Source organism: Perna viridis, chromosome 13, assembly GCF_037379345.1.
Source record: "Perna viridis isolate PV_CMFRI_1.1 ecotype Kerala chromosome 13, ASM3737934v1, whole genome shotgun sequence".
In the NCBI taxonomy this organism is placed as follows: domain Eukaryota; kingdom Metazoa; phylum Mollusca; class Bivalvia; order Mytilida; family Mytilidae; genus Perna; species Perna viridis.
Genome location: NC_142457.1, coordinates 10,200,145 through 10,217,912, shown reverse-complemented (window position 1 = coordinate 10,217,912; position 17,768 = coordinate 10,200,145). Strand labels below are relative to the sequence as shown.

The following is a 17,768-nucleotide window of genomic DNA, read 5'->3' as shown; positions in this document are numbered from 1 at the left end:
TGAGGAGCAATCATTGACATTTGGAAAATGAATCTTGATTGGATATGCCACTATTTTGTGAACATCCAATCATTTTCTAAAGATTAATTTCTACTCTACAATTAATTTGAAAATACTGTCTTTTTAACAGGTCTCAAATTTGTAGAACCACAAATTTTAAAATTATCACTGTTTAGACAAAATGAGTTACCTCTCCTGCAGTCTTCACATTTCCAGTAATTTCAACAGTGCATTATTTTCCCCATAAGTTTTGTTTGCAATAATTAAAAGAAATACTATTCCTCTAAAATTGTGATGATTTTGGAAATTCAGTATCAAATTGCTTGAATATTTGTTACACTACACCTCATGGTATGCATTTAATTAAAAATAAGAGTTGCCCAAGTTTCCATCTATCTATTCTCAGGAAACTACATTGTATACAGCATCACACTGCCACATAATCCTAATAAGGCTTTCATTGATATATATATATAAACTTGCTAAACTGTAACTCTTCAATTTCAAAACTTGAATCCTAACCCCCTTATACTGACATCAATGAGATGTATTCTAAAATAGTAGAAATGAATTTGAATGTAAATGTAAGTTTTTTCATTTATTATTTTTTTTTCAATTTGATAAAACTTAAATTTTAAATTAGGTTTGGAGGAATCCAACACAAAAAGGGCTTACAAACTTCAGTGCATGGACATGTTGTTCAACTGAAAAAGGCACTATAATGCTATAGTGATTATCTCATTCATACAGTAAAACCCATGCAATTTGCAAGATATGTCCCGAAAATATCGGTTCATACATTGTCCTGCATAAAAACCTCCATGGGGATTTTCAAAAGTTGGCATGTATGTTAGTAATGTAAATAGTTACATGGAACTAATTACACATTATGTATTGAGTTATGTCATGAAGCCAGCAAACAGAATAAGTTTGTTTTCAAATAAAAAAAAGATGCTGAGTTTACTCTTCACAAGTTAATATGGATGACATGCATAATTGCAGTGAGATATGGTTTTGTATGATTGTACATACATGTATGTACATGTAGTACTATGTACACAAAAAATATTGAGTGTAGCACTCTGAATGGTTTTAAATAAGGAAAAGGGTGGGACCCACCAAGTTCATCTGGGACTCACCTTTCCTAAAAGTGATAAGTCCCAGGACTCACCATGTAAAATTCCTAGTGAGAGCCCTGGTTCATGGTAAAACTGTCAGTGTGTTATCTTTGTCAAGATTTTAAAACCCCTTATTGTGTCAGCAGTTTCCATAATTGTCTCTATTTTCAGTTCCCTTAACCACAAATTCTCTGTGAAAATTTAGATTTTATTTATAGTTTGACTTGATTACTGTCTTTGTAAGAATCATGCAAAATCTGAGAAATGTGATACACCCCAAGAAAGGCTACATATTTTTATTTTTGTAATTAAGTTGTTTTATGGGTCTATACTATGAAATGTGTAATTATTCATTCAAATCTGCCTGATCTTAGGAGAAAATCCACATTGAAAATCCAATAGATTCTATTGTATTTGAGTGCCATTTACAGAGTTATCCCCCTTCATTTTGAAATCTACACTGCATTCTATACAATTTTTATCTCCTAAGAGCACGGGTTATATGAAAAAACACATGTTAATTTCTGTTTACTATGACATTTCAAACAAAATACCAAAAATAAAAATATATAGGCTTTTTACCCATGAATCACATTTTGCATGATCCTTAGCTAATCTATCTCCTTGAATGATTGAGATTGAATTTTCCCCTTTGAATTTCAGATATAAAAGAATTTTTTCAGTTGGAACCCTTGGTATCACAACTTACAACCCACAGTCATTAGAAATTACAAATCAGGTGAGATAATCTATTCCTGATTCTGAACATGTAACATAATTTCAAGTCCAAGGGAATTTTCTAGAAAATTTATTCATTTATTTATTTGTTCTCGTTTCAAAATGCATGAAATATTTGCCAAAATGAAAGCCTTAGACTAGAGCATTTTTTTTCACATAATTTTATATTATTGAAAAATTCTGGAACTAAATAGCTCTTTACATGCATTTCACTCAAACATGTGCCTTTAGTTCTTTTTTTTTTCAGTGGCCCTATGAAGAGTTTGTCGGCATTGTGCCAAATGTAAAGGCCCCAGGAAACAATGAATTCATTATCACCATGAAAAAAGGCCCAAAGAAGACAGACTCAATGAAGTTTTCTACAGATCATAGGGCTGACTTACTGACCGAGGCTCTGGTATTTATACAAATTTATTTTAAAATTAAGCCAAATGTTTTACTACTAACTTCTTTGCATATTCTTGTGGTAAAAATAAAGTGTATGGGAAATGTCTTTGAGAAAACCATGCAAGCGAATCAAACTAACATATGTAAATTGACAGGAAAAAAAAGGAGGGACATGAAAAAGTAATTGACAAGAAAATTACACAAGTTTCTTACTTGAAATAGGTACATGTAAATTCATATGTATATCAGTATTTACTCCCTCATTATTTTATCAGCCTACAACATAAGACTTATCTCAGTCTGTACCAAACCCTCAGTCATTTCCAGTAGAAAGTTCTGTGAAGTAGACTCCAGGAATCATAAAGATTGTAACCTAATGTTCAAAACTGTTTTCAGAGTTTAGTTTGTTTCCATAAAATACTGAAACAGTAATACCTTATTCAGTCTAGAAGTAAGAAGAGAAATTAAATTGGCTCAGTAAAGAAATTGATAGTTTCTTAGAGCCTGGCTTAATGTAACAGCATAAAATAAACAAGGATTTAGCAATGATATAATCACAGTGTTCAATGTCAAACACCAAATTTTACTCAACCTTCTACTGACTGTTGATTTATTTTATAAGCCTGTACCAAACTGATTATTGGCACAGGCTTAAATTAGTTTTACAATATGATGCTGTTTGATAACCTTCCCTAGCAGAATTCTCTGTCAAAATTTGTGTTGTCTTTTTCAGAGATTTAGAAACAAATTTGCAGAGGTCAATAACACTTCAAAGGTAAGTCATCGCTTTAAACTCTAGCAGACATGATTTTGCTTTTAAACTAGTTTTCTTCTTTCTCAATTCCATGACTTTGTAACTGTGTATTAAGAAAATGTGTTTTTACATCCATTTTGCCAATATTAGCTATGTTTTAGTCTTGTAGAAATCACATACCAGATCAAATTTGTGTTGCTTAATAACATTCAAATGCTCTGTGTGTTAAAACAAGGCAAAAATTGAAAACTTGCATTGTCTATTTTTCTTCAAAATGATTTTGTATTGTAAAATTATTTGTCATATACAGAACCTAATTTTCAAATCTTCAGTTGTTAATTCTGTGTTTCCGGTAACCCAAAGGATCTTATTTTTCCCTGTCAACCCTAATTTTTTAGGATGTCAAAAAGAAAAACAAACAAAAAACAGATTTTCAGCATTTCCCTCGTCATTTTTTTACTAGAAAGTAGAAGTTTAAAATTCATTAAAAAAAGACCTACCTACTCACCCTAATTTTGAAGGAGATGTTACCGGAAACACAAATTTTTTTTTTAGGCCTAAGAAGTGAAGGTACACGTATTGTCAATTAAGATAATTTGATCAAGGTGACTTCAAGGTTTAATTGAATGTTTTTTCTTTCAAAGAAATTCAATGCATACAAACATCACTGGTCGGAGTCTAGAATTCCTGTGATTTTAGAGGTCAACCAGGGGTCACTAGACCAAATTGATCCAGCAACAAATAAAGTATTATGTTCCTATGACTACAAAGACATGGAAGGTTTAATACAGGTAAGGTTAAAGGTCATCTAGGCTTATTAGGAGATTATCCAGTTAGTGTCCCGTTGAAATGATTAAACAATATTATTAACTTGAACTATGAAGATGGGTTCAAAGGTCATAAGGTTGGAAAAATAAACAGACCTTTGTCTACATAAAATGAGAAACATAATTTTGAAACCTGAGTTTTTATATACAAGCATGATTCACCTTTCACTTACCTTCACAAAGTATTATTTTAAAGATCACATTTTGATCACATTGTCTTGTTATAGAGTTTTATGGTATATTGAACACAGGCCTGTACATTAAATAATGGATTCTACAATAAACATACATGTAGTAGTTATCACAGTTGTACATGTATATACATATTTTTTATTTTGTATGTTTTGGGGAAAGAGTAGATTTTTTAATCATTAAAAAAGATTCTCAGAAATATAAATTGTTGTTCTACTAGCCTATCCTAAAATATCTGAAGATTAGTTACATGTATGTAAAAAGTCTTTGTTAGCAAAATTTCTGAAAATTATTTTGTACATGTAGTTTAACTATTCTTCGTATTTACAGATGTCAGATTACCCAGGTGGGGTATGTGTGGCCCATGGTGGATTTACAAGGCTGGTATGTCATACTACACTTAAAGCACACTCATGATTAATGTTAGGTGTTCAGTCTGAAGTGCACTATTGCACTATACCCATAGTATTTGTCATTTAAGTAAGAAAATAGACATTTTGGTTGAGCACCATTTTAGACTGAGACTTTTGTGATCAATTCTGAGAAAGTGATGAAAGATATACTTGTACTAGGTTAAAAAAAAAGTCAATAGATCACTTAATGTCATGTGTTTTCTTCCCTTTTGGACTCCTCTGCAAACTTGTCAAGCAAACATGACTCTATATGACATACATGTATCTCTAAATCAAACTAATGTAAGCATACTTGTAGGTGCTGAGAATAAATATCCAGAGCAGTTTAGTTATCGTCCAAAATCTTATTCTGTTAAATATCTCAACTCAGTTGTTCTTTTTTTTTGTTTTTTGTTGTGTTTTTTTTTTTTTACCAAATGTACCCAATTCTATCAATGCCATTTTTAAACCTTTTTCTATATTTCAGCACTTGTTTGCTCTGGATCAGAGAGATGCTTTAATAAAAAATGTAATGGAAGCAGCTGCAGCCTTTGTTGGGGTTTCTGTCAAACAGAGGAAAGACCCAATAACTATGGAGAAATTTGCAAATCATAGACTTGGAAAATACAGGTATATTTTTATCATATATGAAAACAAACATGTCTTAGTGAGTAGTTTTCGTATTGCATTTCTTTTGTACGAAAGGAAATACACTTAATGTAAGAACTGTAACAGATATTGTATATTATTTCATGAACCTGCAATATATATCAAAGCACAACCTTCTTCGTCAGTTGCAAATCAAAGAGCGCTAATGGATACAAAAAAAAACGTTTAAGTCATAATGTTCAATTAATATCATAATAGAATACAGTTCAATGAACATGACATTAAATTGTTTTCTATTTGTATCTGTCAGCATTTTTTGATTTGCAACTAATGAAAAAGGTTGTGCCTTTTTTATTTTTTATTTCTCTCCATGAAGAGTATTTGTGTTTAAATTTATAGATTTTGTATAAATAGAATTTTAACATGCTCAAATTTTATGATGGGAAAACATAAATTGCTAACTCATGCAATTCCCAGAAAACACAAAAATACAATCTAAGTTGAGGAGGTAGACCTTGGGTAACGGACATAACCCCTGAAGTCAGTAATTTGTTTGTAAAATATTCAATTTCACAAAGCCTATCAAGCTTTCATTTGAAACAGAATGAAATCAGTTCAAGTTACTTTGATGCTTACATGAGGTTGATGTAAAATGCTGAATACGATCATTCCAATGATTTGTAAGAGTTGTGTCCCTTACCCAAGATCTACCTCCTTAAATGAAAAAAATAAAATTAATTTTTCTTTTTTTGTTGTGTTCTTTTTGCGAAATTCTCTTAAATTCTCAACAGAAAAGCTACCGGTATATTTATGTAATTTCAGATCAAGAAGATACAAATTTTTTTTTATTTTTAAAGACATGCCTATACCATGTTGCACCCATGGCTGATGTGGTTTGGTTGAGTCAATTTGTATTTGTGATGACAATAATTTGAATATGAGAAAACTAAACAATGCATATCCATGTACATGTACCACTGCAAATATATGACACAAGCTCCAGATTACCTTCAACAATTTCAACAACTCATGAGATTTTAAATAGAAAATCATTGATAATCTTGAATGCAGTACTAATCGTTTTATACATAAAATGTACATATCCCTTGATTTATGTATGAAATAAAATCTTTTTAAAATACTTTTTCAAGCACTGATGAAGCTCTGACCTCCTACACAGAATTCATGGTTCAGAAGATCTCCTCTCGGCATTCAGACTCAGTCAGAAGAACATTATGTCTGACAGAAACTTGTCTTGTAGAAAGAGATCCAGCTACATACAATGTGGTGACACTGAAACCTCTTTGTGATGTAAGTATATCAACAGACATGGCCATGTACATGTACATAAATGTCTATCCCATTCCTGTTAATTTACTCTGTATACATGTCTTTCTGTTCAACATCGGCAGACATGGCCATTTACTTTGATGTCTATTCCATGCCTATAGGTAACTCTATATACATAAATGTCTATCCAATGCCTGTAGGTAACTCTGTATACATGAATGTCTATCCCATGCCTGTAGGTCTCTCTGTATACATGAATGTCTATCCCATGCCTGTAGGTCTCTGTATACATGAATGTCTATCCCAAGCCTGTTGGTCACTCTACATACTAAGCGTTTAATGAACAAAATGATAACAACCACTTATTCCCTATCTCATTGATATAATGTAGTCATTTTGTATGAAATTAATCTCTGTTTCATTGAAAATTTCTTATTTCAGATATTTGCCATTGTGAGGGACCAGGAAAATCCACAGAAATTCAGTGTTGAGTATGTTAAAGGTGCAATAAGGACATACCAGTCTACTGATAGGTATGGTTTATTGTTGATTTCTGTGTCCCCTGTGGGTGTGTAGTGTCAATAATAGTATAATATTGGCTTTTATTTTGTATGTTTAGGGGAAAGAGTAAATATTTTAATCATTAAAAAAGATTCTCAGGAATATAAATTGTTGTTCTACTAGCCTATCCTAAAATATCTGAAGATTAGTTACATGTATGTAAAAAGTCTTTGTTAGCAATATTTCTGGAAATTATCTTGTACATGTACCATAGAACTTCAGTGTTTCAAGGATATATTCTATCAGATGTTTGTTAATCTCTTTTAATTCAGAAAACATTGCAAAAAAATTAAAAACTGAATCTCATGACAATTTTCTAATATAATGTATTGTTTATAGTTTTGTTTGTGTGGTTTCTTTTACGCTTCATGCCTCAGTGGTCTGGTGGAAGCATACTGTTCTGGAGTGTGACACGATTTGGGTTGCACTCTAATCCATGTCAAAGACTAAAACCAATACTCATTGCTCTGCCAAGACGTTGGTGTACAAGAGAAAGAGAAATCTTATTAGCCAGGAGTCAGAAAAATGAGTCCTGGTGAAATGATTTGTCTCCCTGCAGGCATTTGCTTCAGTGAGCTATCACATTAGACATCTGGCTCTGTATTAAACGCAATCTAGAGTAAAGCAGAGTCTTTTGATTCTAAGATCAGAACTGTTATTACTGTCAGCAGACTACCTGTTTTACCTCTAAAATAGTCCTGTTGACCACCAAACATATGAAGTTAGTGTCAAATTCAGTTTCAGTTTCATAATAAAAGTTTTAAAAAATCCTTTTGAGGGCATTTATTTTAGCAATTTCTTTCTTTTTGTTGTAGAGATGCATTGATAGCCTCAGTCCTTGATGGAGTCAGGGCTTCTGGAAATAGAGATGTCTGTGTAAAGATGAAGTTCACATCTAGAGGTCATCGCTTAGGTTTGTATCAATTTAAACATTTCTTTTTGTTTTTTTTTAGACCAGTATTTGTAAAGTATGGTGAATTTTAGGACAGACAGTATAAGAAAAATTTTGGTGTCTCTTTTTGCAGATTTGAAGAGGTGCCTAAGTAATTAAGCCAAGAGAACATTTTTTGTGGTAATTATTATGGAGTTCTTAAAGAGGCTGCTACACTGCACCAAAAATATCATTCTGCGAAAATTCCCCACTGTACGGTAGCTGTTCCCCCTTATTTCACTACTTTAGCCGGAAATATTGAATGGTTTCAAAAAGACTTCATAAGTTCAAAAGAACAATAGTTCCACCTTTTTCTTTCAGGGCTGTTCTAGTAAAACATATGAAGAATGGGGGAAAGGCATTTTTATTCTTTGTATATGGGTGGGTCTCCAAACATCAATAGAACTTCTATGGATGACTAACCTGTTGAAAAAATGCCTACCCAGGGTACCTCATATCTTTAGATTGAACAGCCCTCAAGAATTAATACTCACATCTGATATTTCTTTAGTGTATTCAATACTTCATTTTGCAGATATTGTCTTGTTAAGTTTTTGTTGGGTTTTGTAATTTTATTTTATTTTTTTTTGTCAGCTCTATGCAATTTTCTCATTTCTAAACAGGTCCATTTACAGTTCCAGTTGATGAAGAAGTCGAGAGTCAACACCTTAAATTCATCTCTATACCTCCAGGTATTGTGTGATTGTCTTTTTTTAGACAAATTGATAAAGCAATTCAAATAATGCCTAGTAAAACTAGTTTAGCCCTACTGCAGTCATGCCCCTAATATCCATCTCTATACCTCCAAGCGTTGTCTTTCTTTTTGGCTAACTAAGTATACCACTTATTTTCCCTTTTCAACTTCTGCATAATGGCTCAGGGTAAAAATGCAAGGGATTTTTTTTCTCTCCAAAAGCTGTTGGGTTTTATTTTCCTGCTAGGTTCAGTATTTTTTTCTCTAACAATTATTTATTTTGAAAATGAAACTACATTTAGTTTTTAAGAGTATTTGTTGACATGAGAAAAAAAACAGTGAATCACATATTAATAGGGCTAACTTTTAGGGCTAGATATGTATAGAAGAAGAAAAATAATGTCAAAATTTAAAAAAATACCACTATTATCTATTGTTGCAGAAATGTAACTTGGTTGACTTGGCAATTCATTTATTTTTTTTAAATGGAGCTTTCCACAGCATAATAATGAAAACAAAATAAAAATGTTTTACCACACAATTTACGACTCTTTGCACCTTGTATGTGGTTTCATTACAAGATGTCTCCAACAATTGTATCATGTGTATTCAATGAAACCTGTCTAAACTGAACCTGTCATGGTTTGAATGATTTGTTCTTTATAGACAGGTGTTCAGTTTATACAGGTGCAACATGCAGGGATCTACACTAACAATAGTTTGGTAGTCCTGTGCCACCCTGATTTTGGAGGACTTGGTAGTCCTATAGCCTATCTAAATCTTGTCTTATTTTTCATAAGATCTAAGGTCAGAACCGTTATTATTGTCTGCAGACTACCTGTTTTACCTCTGAAGTAGTCCTGTTGTCCACCAAACTAATGAAGTTAGTGTCAAACCCCAAACATGTATTGAATATAGTGTAGAAAGACATCAGAAATGATAGGTTTGGACAAGTTTTCAGTGTATGCTAGAGTACAGTTTACGCAGGAGAAATTGTACATGTTTTTTAAAGGAGGTAGACCTAGTGTAAGGGGCACAACTCTTAAAAATCATTGGAACGTTTGTATTCAACATTTTACATGAATGTCATGTAAGCATCAGAGTAACTTAGATTAATTTCATTCTGTGTCAAATGAAAGCTTGATAGCCTTTGGTGAAATTGAATATGTTCGTAATTTATGTCCCTTACCCTAGGTCTACCTCCTTAAGGTAGATCACACCTAATTAATAAAGTATGCTAGTTTTTTGAAGATGAACTTGAATGAACATAATTTAGATTTTTAATGCAAAATGTCACCAAACTTGATTTTAAGTTAACTGAGCCTTGATAAAGGCAATTTCATGTTGATTCATGTGGGGATTTTCACTATTTTGCAAACTATCAATAAACTGGTAAATAGAATTTCTTCAAAATTCAAATTAAGATCACTTAATTGACCTTTTTTTCATATTTCAAAAAGATAATTTGGGGTAACCAACCTTTTTTCTTGTAATATTAAAAAACTAGTGTCCTATTACAATTCCCACCAATTATCCCTCCTTAAAGAGAATTGTTTGTAATTTTACCATACAATCTTTTATGTCTAATTTTTTTCCAAATAATTTAAAAATAATGTTTTTACATCATTTTAAACATTATTAATTCATTGGAAATATATATGTCTCTATGATTTTGTAAGATGACAGAAAAGAATGCTCAGTGTAATAGGAAGGATCTACCTAAAATACCTGAGAAACACATGTTCGTCATTTTTTCTCTCTGTAAAAGATTACTATAAAGAACATATGTTTCTGGCTAACAAATTAAAATTCATAAAAAACAAGTTGATAAAGAACATTTTGCATTTATATGTTTTCAATAGGGTTAGTATGGTTTCCATATGATTTTCAAAAAAATGATTTGATGGGTATTTTTATATGCATTAAAACATATATTTGCCATACTGGTCCAAAACATATATTTCCATATGTTTTAAAACAATTTAAAAGCAAATGTTTCAATTTGGCACGTATAGAAATGTTCTACCGTAATTTATGAAAATATGAATCAATTAAGTTAATTGAATTACTTTTATTTCTAGTTGGTATGACTTTTGATGAATGCGTCTCCAGGTTTAACAGTAATATATCGTACAGTGGTCTATTACATGCTGTTACACAAGATGTAAGTTATTAACAGTTATATATCCTACAGTGGTCTATCATGTGCTGTTACACAAGATGTAAGTTATCAAGTTACATGTACACTATAGGCATTAACCTTTGAAAATTCTAAAGTTGGAGATCTCCCTCTCAAATTTTTTTCAAAGTGTTAGATTTGTCAAGTTATTGTTTTTTTACCATGTTTTGACAACAATTTAAGTAATTTATCATGATTTTATGCTGAAAATTCAAATAATATGGAAGACTGCTAAAGTTTCTGCTTTGACACAGACACGTAAGCGGAAAATTGTTGAATTTTTCAATAAATATTGGGAGGCTTCTTCCAAAAGTGGGAGAGTTAACACCTATGATGTACATGTATATACCATGAAATCTGTCTAAAGTGACCAATTGAGAGCAAAGTCATAGTCACATAAGGCAAGTGGTCTTTATATACTGGTTAATTTGACGCAGAAAGCACCACATGTGGATACATGTATTTTAATGATACATGTAGTCTTTAAGAAAGGTAAATACAGGTGGTTAAGACAGGTTTAACTGGATGTTCTATTTATCACATTTGGAATGGTTCTTGACATTTGATTATTAATCAGTGGCTCAATTAGGCCTTTCAAAGTTATTTTTTTTGGTTCTCAGGTCATTTTCTTTAATACCAATGAAGAACAGAGGTATTTTCTTTACTCTATTTACTGCCTTAAAATAGTGATGAGAGTGTTTTTACATTGCTTATAATCAGGCCAAAAAAAAGGATTAGTCTTGTTTCCTACCACCAGCAAGAATAATAAGGTACGTAGGTAGGGAAATTATTTTATTCTTTTAAAAAGATTTTACATTGAGTCAGTGGGAAACAATCTAGCTTTAACAGTGCTTGAGCTAAAGTGGTCATAAAATGTTTTGGGTAGGAAACAGACATTATTTTGTTTGGCCTGAGTTAAAACTATATGGGAGGCCTTTTTAGTTTTTATTTCATTGAAATTGCAATGGAAGTAGATCTGTAAGGCAAAAAAACTAACAGCTAAATGTACATGTACTTCAGTTGGACTGTTGTTAAGAGAAACTTTCATGTGACCTTCACCACAATATGACCTAAGCTTATGCAATTTAGCGAAAGAGTAATCAAGGGAACCAAGGTTATAGCAGTAATCAAAAGAATGTAATCCAGGGACAAAGACCAGACATTGAAAACAGACAAACACAACAAAGAACATAAAGTAACTAAAATCATCCATACAAAGTAATAAAAGCAAATGAGCTACTCGGACTCCACTAAAAACTGGGAGCATGGACCAGGTGCATCATTAGGGTAAGCGAAGATTGATATAGAAATGGGAATCAATAAATGAAATTATACATGTATCATTTAAATTTTTAGTCTTTCATATTCAGCCTTAATCACACATGTATTAATCTTGTTGGTTGCTAGTTTTCACAGATTCTGTCAAATGAACATTTTTGAAGTTGTCAAATACCAGAATCTGGATGTATGATTGTTTTGCAGGGGTTGTTTGCTGAAAACAAAGAGAAGTTGATCAATGGAGCACTTTCTGGATTGTTAGAGAGAGAAGGAGACCAAACAATTATCTCCCCTGAATCATTAGAGGCTCAGTTCTCTGCCTTAAGGAGGCTAGTGGCTTCTAAAGCTGGTTTCCAAGCTTTCACACGGTTACCTAAGTAAGTATCCCTATTCCACCTACTATTTTCTGTAATATAGTTACTACCTTGGTGGTCTCATTGTGGCGTGTTCACTTTAATTGCAGATCTTAGGTTCAATCCCCAGCCAAGTCACAACATAGACTTTGAAATTGGTACCTACCTTAAGTAACTGCATACATTGTAGACTATTATCCATAGAATGCATGTAACTTAGAAAAGTGATGTAGTGCTATCTGTCAGGATAGGCGTGGAAGAGTAAATACTGATATATAATGGTTTGGTAATTTATTTGTTCAAATGCCTAGGAAAGCCACTTCTCAATTATATTTTTAGCATGCACATTAACTATAGCATATTGATATTTTGTTTTAAAGGATGAGAGAGAAAGTGGGAGTAAAGGTTGTCAAAGCTCTGAAAAGGAAAGATCATGGTGTCACTCATGCTGCAGTTGACATGCTCTGTGCCCTGATGCAGGTTTGTAAGAATTATTCTGAAAAAAAAGATCATGCTGTCACTCACACTGACCTCACAGCTTATTTGAAGTAATTTTGTCATTTGAAATAGCAAATATTTTTTTATTATCACGTACTTGGGCTGGTTATTGGCCTATTGTCAATGGCAACGTCATCAATATCAGCCTGTTGTCAATGGTAACATACTTGATATTCCTGTAGATTTAATTTTTATAAACTTTACAGATTTGTTTATTGCCATAAAAGTTTTGACATCATCCTTTTTCTCCATTACGTGATGGGGTATCACTTAATGTTCGATTAATGCCATATTTTTTATGGTTCAAATATGTATTAAAAAGATCTTGACATTTCATTGTTCTATATTGTCCCTTGCATCAACCCTTGACCTGTATCCACCATTGAGCAGAGCAGTAGGGCTTTATACATAGGCCAGTATGGAAAATGCAACATTATAACCTACAAGTTCGTGTACCAAGGCAGTAGCCTGAGATTGAATATATCAGGTACACAGGCAAATGTGCCTCACATGAGAATCATATGGTTTGCATCATATGATTATCATGTAAATCGAGCACCATATGATAATCATATGTTTCGGTTTACATATGATTATTGCATGATTATCATATGATAATTATATGTTTTTCACAAACATATGATTGTCATGTTTTTAAGCCAAAATTAACTTATGAGAATCATATGATAATCATTTGACTATCATATGTTCAATATCATATGATTATCATATGAATTGAGCACCATATGATTATTATATGAATTGAGCACCATATGATTATCATATGTGGCACATTTGGCTGTGTATAGTAAGAACAATGCTATGATATAATGATGTTAATTTTTTATATAGATTATATGCTGTTATATTCCACCATAGATTATATGCTGTTATGTTCCACCATAGATTATATGCTGTTATGTTCCACCACTTTTTTCTATTGATATTCCTGTTATTCATTTTCAGCCTATGCATGATGATTATGATCTACGACAAGAGCAACTGAACAAAATGTCTTTATTGTCATCTCGGAAATTTCTAGAAACTCTGCTAGAGATGTTTAATGAACAAGTGGTAAGATAATTTTTGGAATGTATATGTACATGTACTTACTGAAACCATTTAGACTCTTTAGTCTAGGCATTCCAATACTATACATTTTTATTGTTTATTTGTTGGGATTTAACGTCCGAGCAGCAATATTTCAGCTATATTCAGACAATGAACATGAAATGGATGATATAATGAACATGAAATGAAAAAAAAAGGATGGGTCACAAGGATAATAGGGTCGACAAATTTTGATTGCCACTGGAAAAAGGGGGGATGGGTAAGATCGAGCCGTGGATGCTTATTTACTTTTGTTTCTTTGTATGTTATTTTGGTTATTTCATCTTCTTTGTTGTGTCTTTTTGTTTCTCTGTTTAGTCTTTATCCTTGGAATATATTCTTTTGATTATCACACAAATCTTGGTTCCCTTGATTATTTTTTTTTAACCTGCATATGTACATGTACTAAGTCATACACCTCTTACAGCCATTCAAGATTTTTTCTTTGTTGGAAGATTTAGGTCAAACAATATCAGAGTAACCCTTCGTCACTATATCACCTGCATGTACATGTATGTGCCACTTGCTTGGTAAAGAACCAGTATCTACACATGTACCAGTTTTTAAAGTCTTTGATGTGAATTTGTTGCAGTTCAAACCCACGATCTCCATCAGTGGATGCGAGCTGGCTTCCACAAGACACCTAGATGGCTGAGATTTTATTTCACTGTTATTAGCTTTGTATATGAAAAAATGGGAAAATTTAACATCCTTATGTAAAGTTTGACAAATCTTTGGTCACTTAAATAAACTGTTTGAAAACCATGAACATTTTTAATTTTCCAGATCATGGACATTTCTCCACTTCTCCTATAAACAGTACTGTTTGTGGAGTACCAATTTTTATTATTTTTGTTGTGTACAAATTAGTGTGAAAAAAGAACCTGCAAAGTTTAGATGAAGTACATTGAAATACTTATTAAATTATTAGCACAAAAATTAGTACTCACAAATATCATTATAATGTTTTAAACACATTCTGGAAAGATGAGCAATTCCAGAAATTAACTTGTATACAGTACATTTTATTTTTCTCATTTTTGTAGGTACACAATACTGGTGCCCTTGTCATCTCAGCTATGTTAGATTTCCTGACATTTTCTCTTTGTTCACCATACAGTGAAACAACAGATGGAGACCATTTTGACAATCTTTTAGAAACTGTAGCTTGTAATGGTAGAATTGTGTTCAAACTTTTTCAGGTTTGTTTATATTAGACATAAAATATTTTTAAAATTTACATTTTAATGGTAATTTATATTAATTTAACCTGTAACCTTTGAATCACTGAAAGTGTTAGTAAGAATGAGGCCTAATAGGAAAAAATCAGAAACATGTATGTCAAAACCCCACCGATCTGATCATGTAATATCACTCAAGGATACCTTTTCTTTTTGAAAAGACCCTTATTTGATTTCTGCATCACTGGCTTTGATCAGAAATTTGTCAATAGAATGTTAAAAAAAAAATGAGGTTTTTTGACAGAGTTATCTGCCCTTGAAATGTTCATTTTCAGTGCATTTCAATGAAATCATTTCTCAGTGCACCAACATGATATGCAAAATATTGTCTTTTTTCATTGTTTCTGATGGTGCAAACAGTCAAATTACACTATCAAATTGGTGAGGTTTTTCATACTATGTTTCACCCACTGCCTGATTCTTACAGACGGACACTTAATTATACCTTTGTAGAAGGTACATAGTGATCATGGTGTCCCTCTGTTTAGTCATTAATTATACCTTTATAGGAGGTACATAGTGATCATGGTGTCCCTCTGTTTAGTCATTAATTATACCTTTGTAGGAGGTACTTAGTGATCATGGTGTCCCTCTATTTACAACATTTTTGTTTCTTTCGTTTTAACATTAAGCTTTTTATTTCAGCATCCGTCAATGGCTGTTGTGAAAGGGGCAGGCCTTGTGATGAAGGCAATAATTGAGGTATTATTACATTAAGCAACTTAAATCAAAGATTTTGAATATTTGGACACCTTAGAATAGCAGTAATTACATTTTTTATGCATATGATTAAACTATGCTAATCTCATGAGATAATCAGCTATACACATGATGTTTTCATGAGTCTTTTAGCTGTTTACATGTATACAGGCCACGCCCAGAATCAAATGGACTACTTTTATTGATCTATGTGTATTGCCTATTTTCTAAGTATCTTTAAACTAAATTGAAACGAAATAAATGAAACAGACAATTGAAAAACAATGATAACACAAAAAGCAGCTTTTAACCATGAAATACTATCAAAATCCCTCAAAGTGTACAAGTGGGCAGATGTTTGGATCGGCATTTCTACACCTATTTTACCTTTCCTCGTTTGTCTACCCTTGACTTGACTATGAGCAACTCGGCGGGTGTTTCTAGAAAAGCAGAGGACGCTTACCCTACTGGTGCACCTGGTCCATGCTCCTAGTTTTTAGTGGAGTCCAAGTTGCTCATTTATTTTTGTTGCTTTGTATGTATGATTTTAGTTACTTTATGTTCTTTGTTGTGTATGTCTGTTTTCCATGTCTGGTCTTTGTCCCTGGATTACATTCTTTTGATTACCGCTATAACCTTGGTTCCCTTGATTACTCTTAATCATCTCCATTTTATTTAGACAAGTAGTTACAGGCATTCTGTTTATTCAGTTGACATTAAATGGCAATATTTTAAAAAAAAATGAACTTTAAAGCTGAAATGTTGAATTCAAACCATCATCCGTCATACTTTTTTTGTATTATGGTGTTAAATTAAATATTTTCCTTATAGGAAGGTGATAGTGAAGTTGCAGCAAAAATGCAGGAATTGGCCCTTGCTGAAGGAGCACTGCCAAAACATCTGCACACTGCTATGTTCACACAGAGTATGGACAGCAGAATGTTGACCAACAGGTAAAATTTAACATCATGGGTTGATTCTATTTAAAAAGCCCCTATTCAGAGACTACTGCTCAAACATCTGAACTGCCTTGTTCACACAGAATATGGGCAGCAGAATGTTGACAAACAGGTAAAATGTAACATCATGAGTCGATTCTGTCTAAAAAGCCCCTGATCAGAGACTACTGCTCAAACATCTCCTGAACTGCCTAGTTCACACAGAATATGGACAGCAGAATGTTGACAAACAGGTAAAATGTAACATCATGGGTCGATTCTGTCTAAAAAGCCCCTAATCAGAGACTACTGCTCAAATATCTCCTGAACTGCCTTGTTCACACAGAGTAGAATATTGATGAACTGGTAAGATTTAATGGCAAGGCTAATGTACTGAAATGATTCTGGTCTAAGGGCCTTGACTTAGGAATGACTGGTCAATTATCTCATTACAGACATTTTCACACAGTTGTTTGGATTGCAAAATGTTGACTAAAAGATGTTCTATCTTCTAGGGTTGATATTATCTAGATCAAATTGTAATGGAGAATATCTACTTATTCATAGATCGTCTGAATATAGCTGAAATATTGCTGCTCGGACGTTAAACCCCAACAAACAAAGAAACTTATTCATAGGACATGAATATTTGAAGAAAGTTACTACTTGTATTGTAATATCCCTTTCTTAATTTTGTAAATTTTATTTTCCGTTTTAGGCAGCTGAGTCGACATCTTGTAGGGTTATGGGTAACTGGACATCCTACTGCTATGGGTCTGCTCAGAAGAATTGTTGTAAGTATTTACATGTACATATCAGTCACATTTCATTGGTATGATAGTTCAGATTTAGGAATTATAACCAACTCTTGGGCTTATACTGGTCAGAGAACAGGTCTCATCATTTTAAGACAGAAGCAATGCTTGCCATTCTGCTCACCAAAATATCATTCCTAAATGAAATTTTTTGTTTTCTAGCT

At 32.5% G+C, this 17,768-nt stretch overlaps 1 protein-coding gene across 2 annotated transcripts in view; it reads left to right on the top strand.

Moving 5' to 3' along the window:
• The window catches only part of LOC148599520 (dnaJ homolog subfamily C member 13-like), a 62,130-nt gene that overhangs the window by 1,447 nt on the left and 42,915 nt on the right, over nucleotides 1-17,768 (top strand). For both annotated transcript variants that reach the window (XM_088557713.1, XM_088557712.1), the window contains exons 3-20: nucleotides 1,782-1,857; nucleotides 2,104-2,253; nucleotides 2,977-3,018; nucleotides 3,642-3,788; nucleotides 4,347-4,400; nucleotides 4,896-5,038; nucleotides 6,169-6,328; nucleotides 6,749-6,840; nucleotides 7,684-7,781; nucleotides 8,423-8,491; nucleotides 10,575-10,657; nucleotides 12,155-12,327; nucleotides 12,684-12,783; nucleotides 13,768-13,875; nucleotides 14,958-15,113; nucleotides 15,798-15,854; nucleotides 16,683-16,804; nucleotides 17,508-17,583. In XM_088557713.1, the coding sequence (XP_088413839.1) occupies nucleotides 1,782-1,857; nucleotides 2,104-2,253; nucleotides 2,977-3,018; nucleotides 3,642-3,788; nucleotides 4,347-4,400; nucleotides 4,896-5,038; nucleotides 6,169-6,328; nucleotides 6,749-6,840; nucleotides 7,684-7,781; nucleotides 8,423-8,491; nucleotides 10,575-10,657; nucleotides 12,155-12,327; nucleotides 12,684-12,783; nucleotides 13,768-13,875; nucleotides 14,958-15,113; nucleotides 15,798-15,854; nucleotides 16,683-16,804; nucleotides 17,508-17,583 (1,906 nt within the window). The remainder of the gene's footprint in view (nucleotides 1-1,781; nucleotides 1,858-2,103; nucleotides 2,254-2,976; nucleotides 3,019-3,641; nucleotides 3,789-4,346; nucleotides 4,401-4,895; nucleotides 5,039-6,168; nucleotides 6,329-6,748; nucleotides 6,841-7,683; nucleotides 7,782-8,422; nucleotides 8,492-10,574; nucleotides 10,658-12,154; nucleotides 12,328-12,683; nucleotides 12,784-13,767; nucleotides 13,876-14,957; nucleotides 15,114-15,797; nucleotides 15,855-16,682; nucleotides 16,805-17,507; nucleotides 17,584-17,768) is intronic.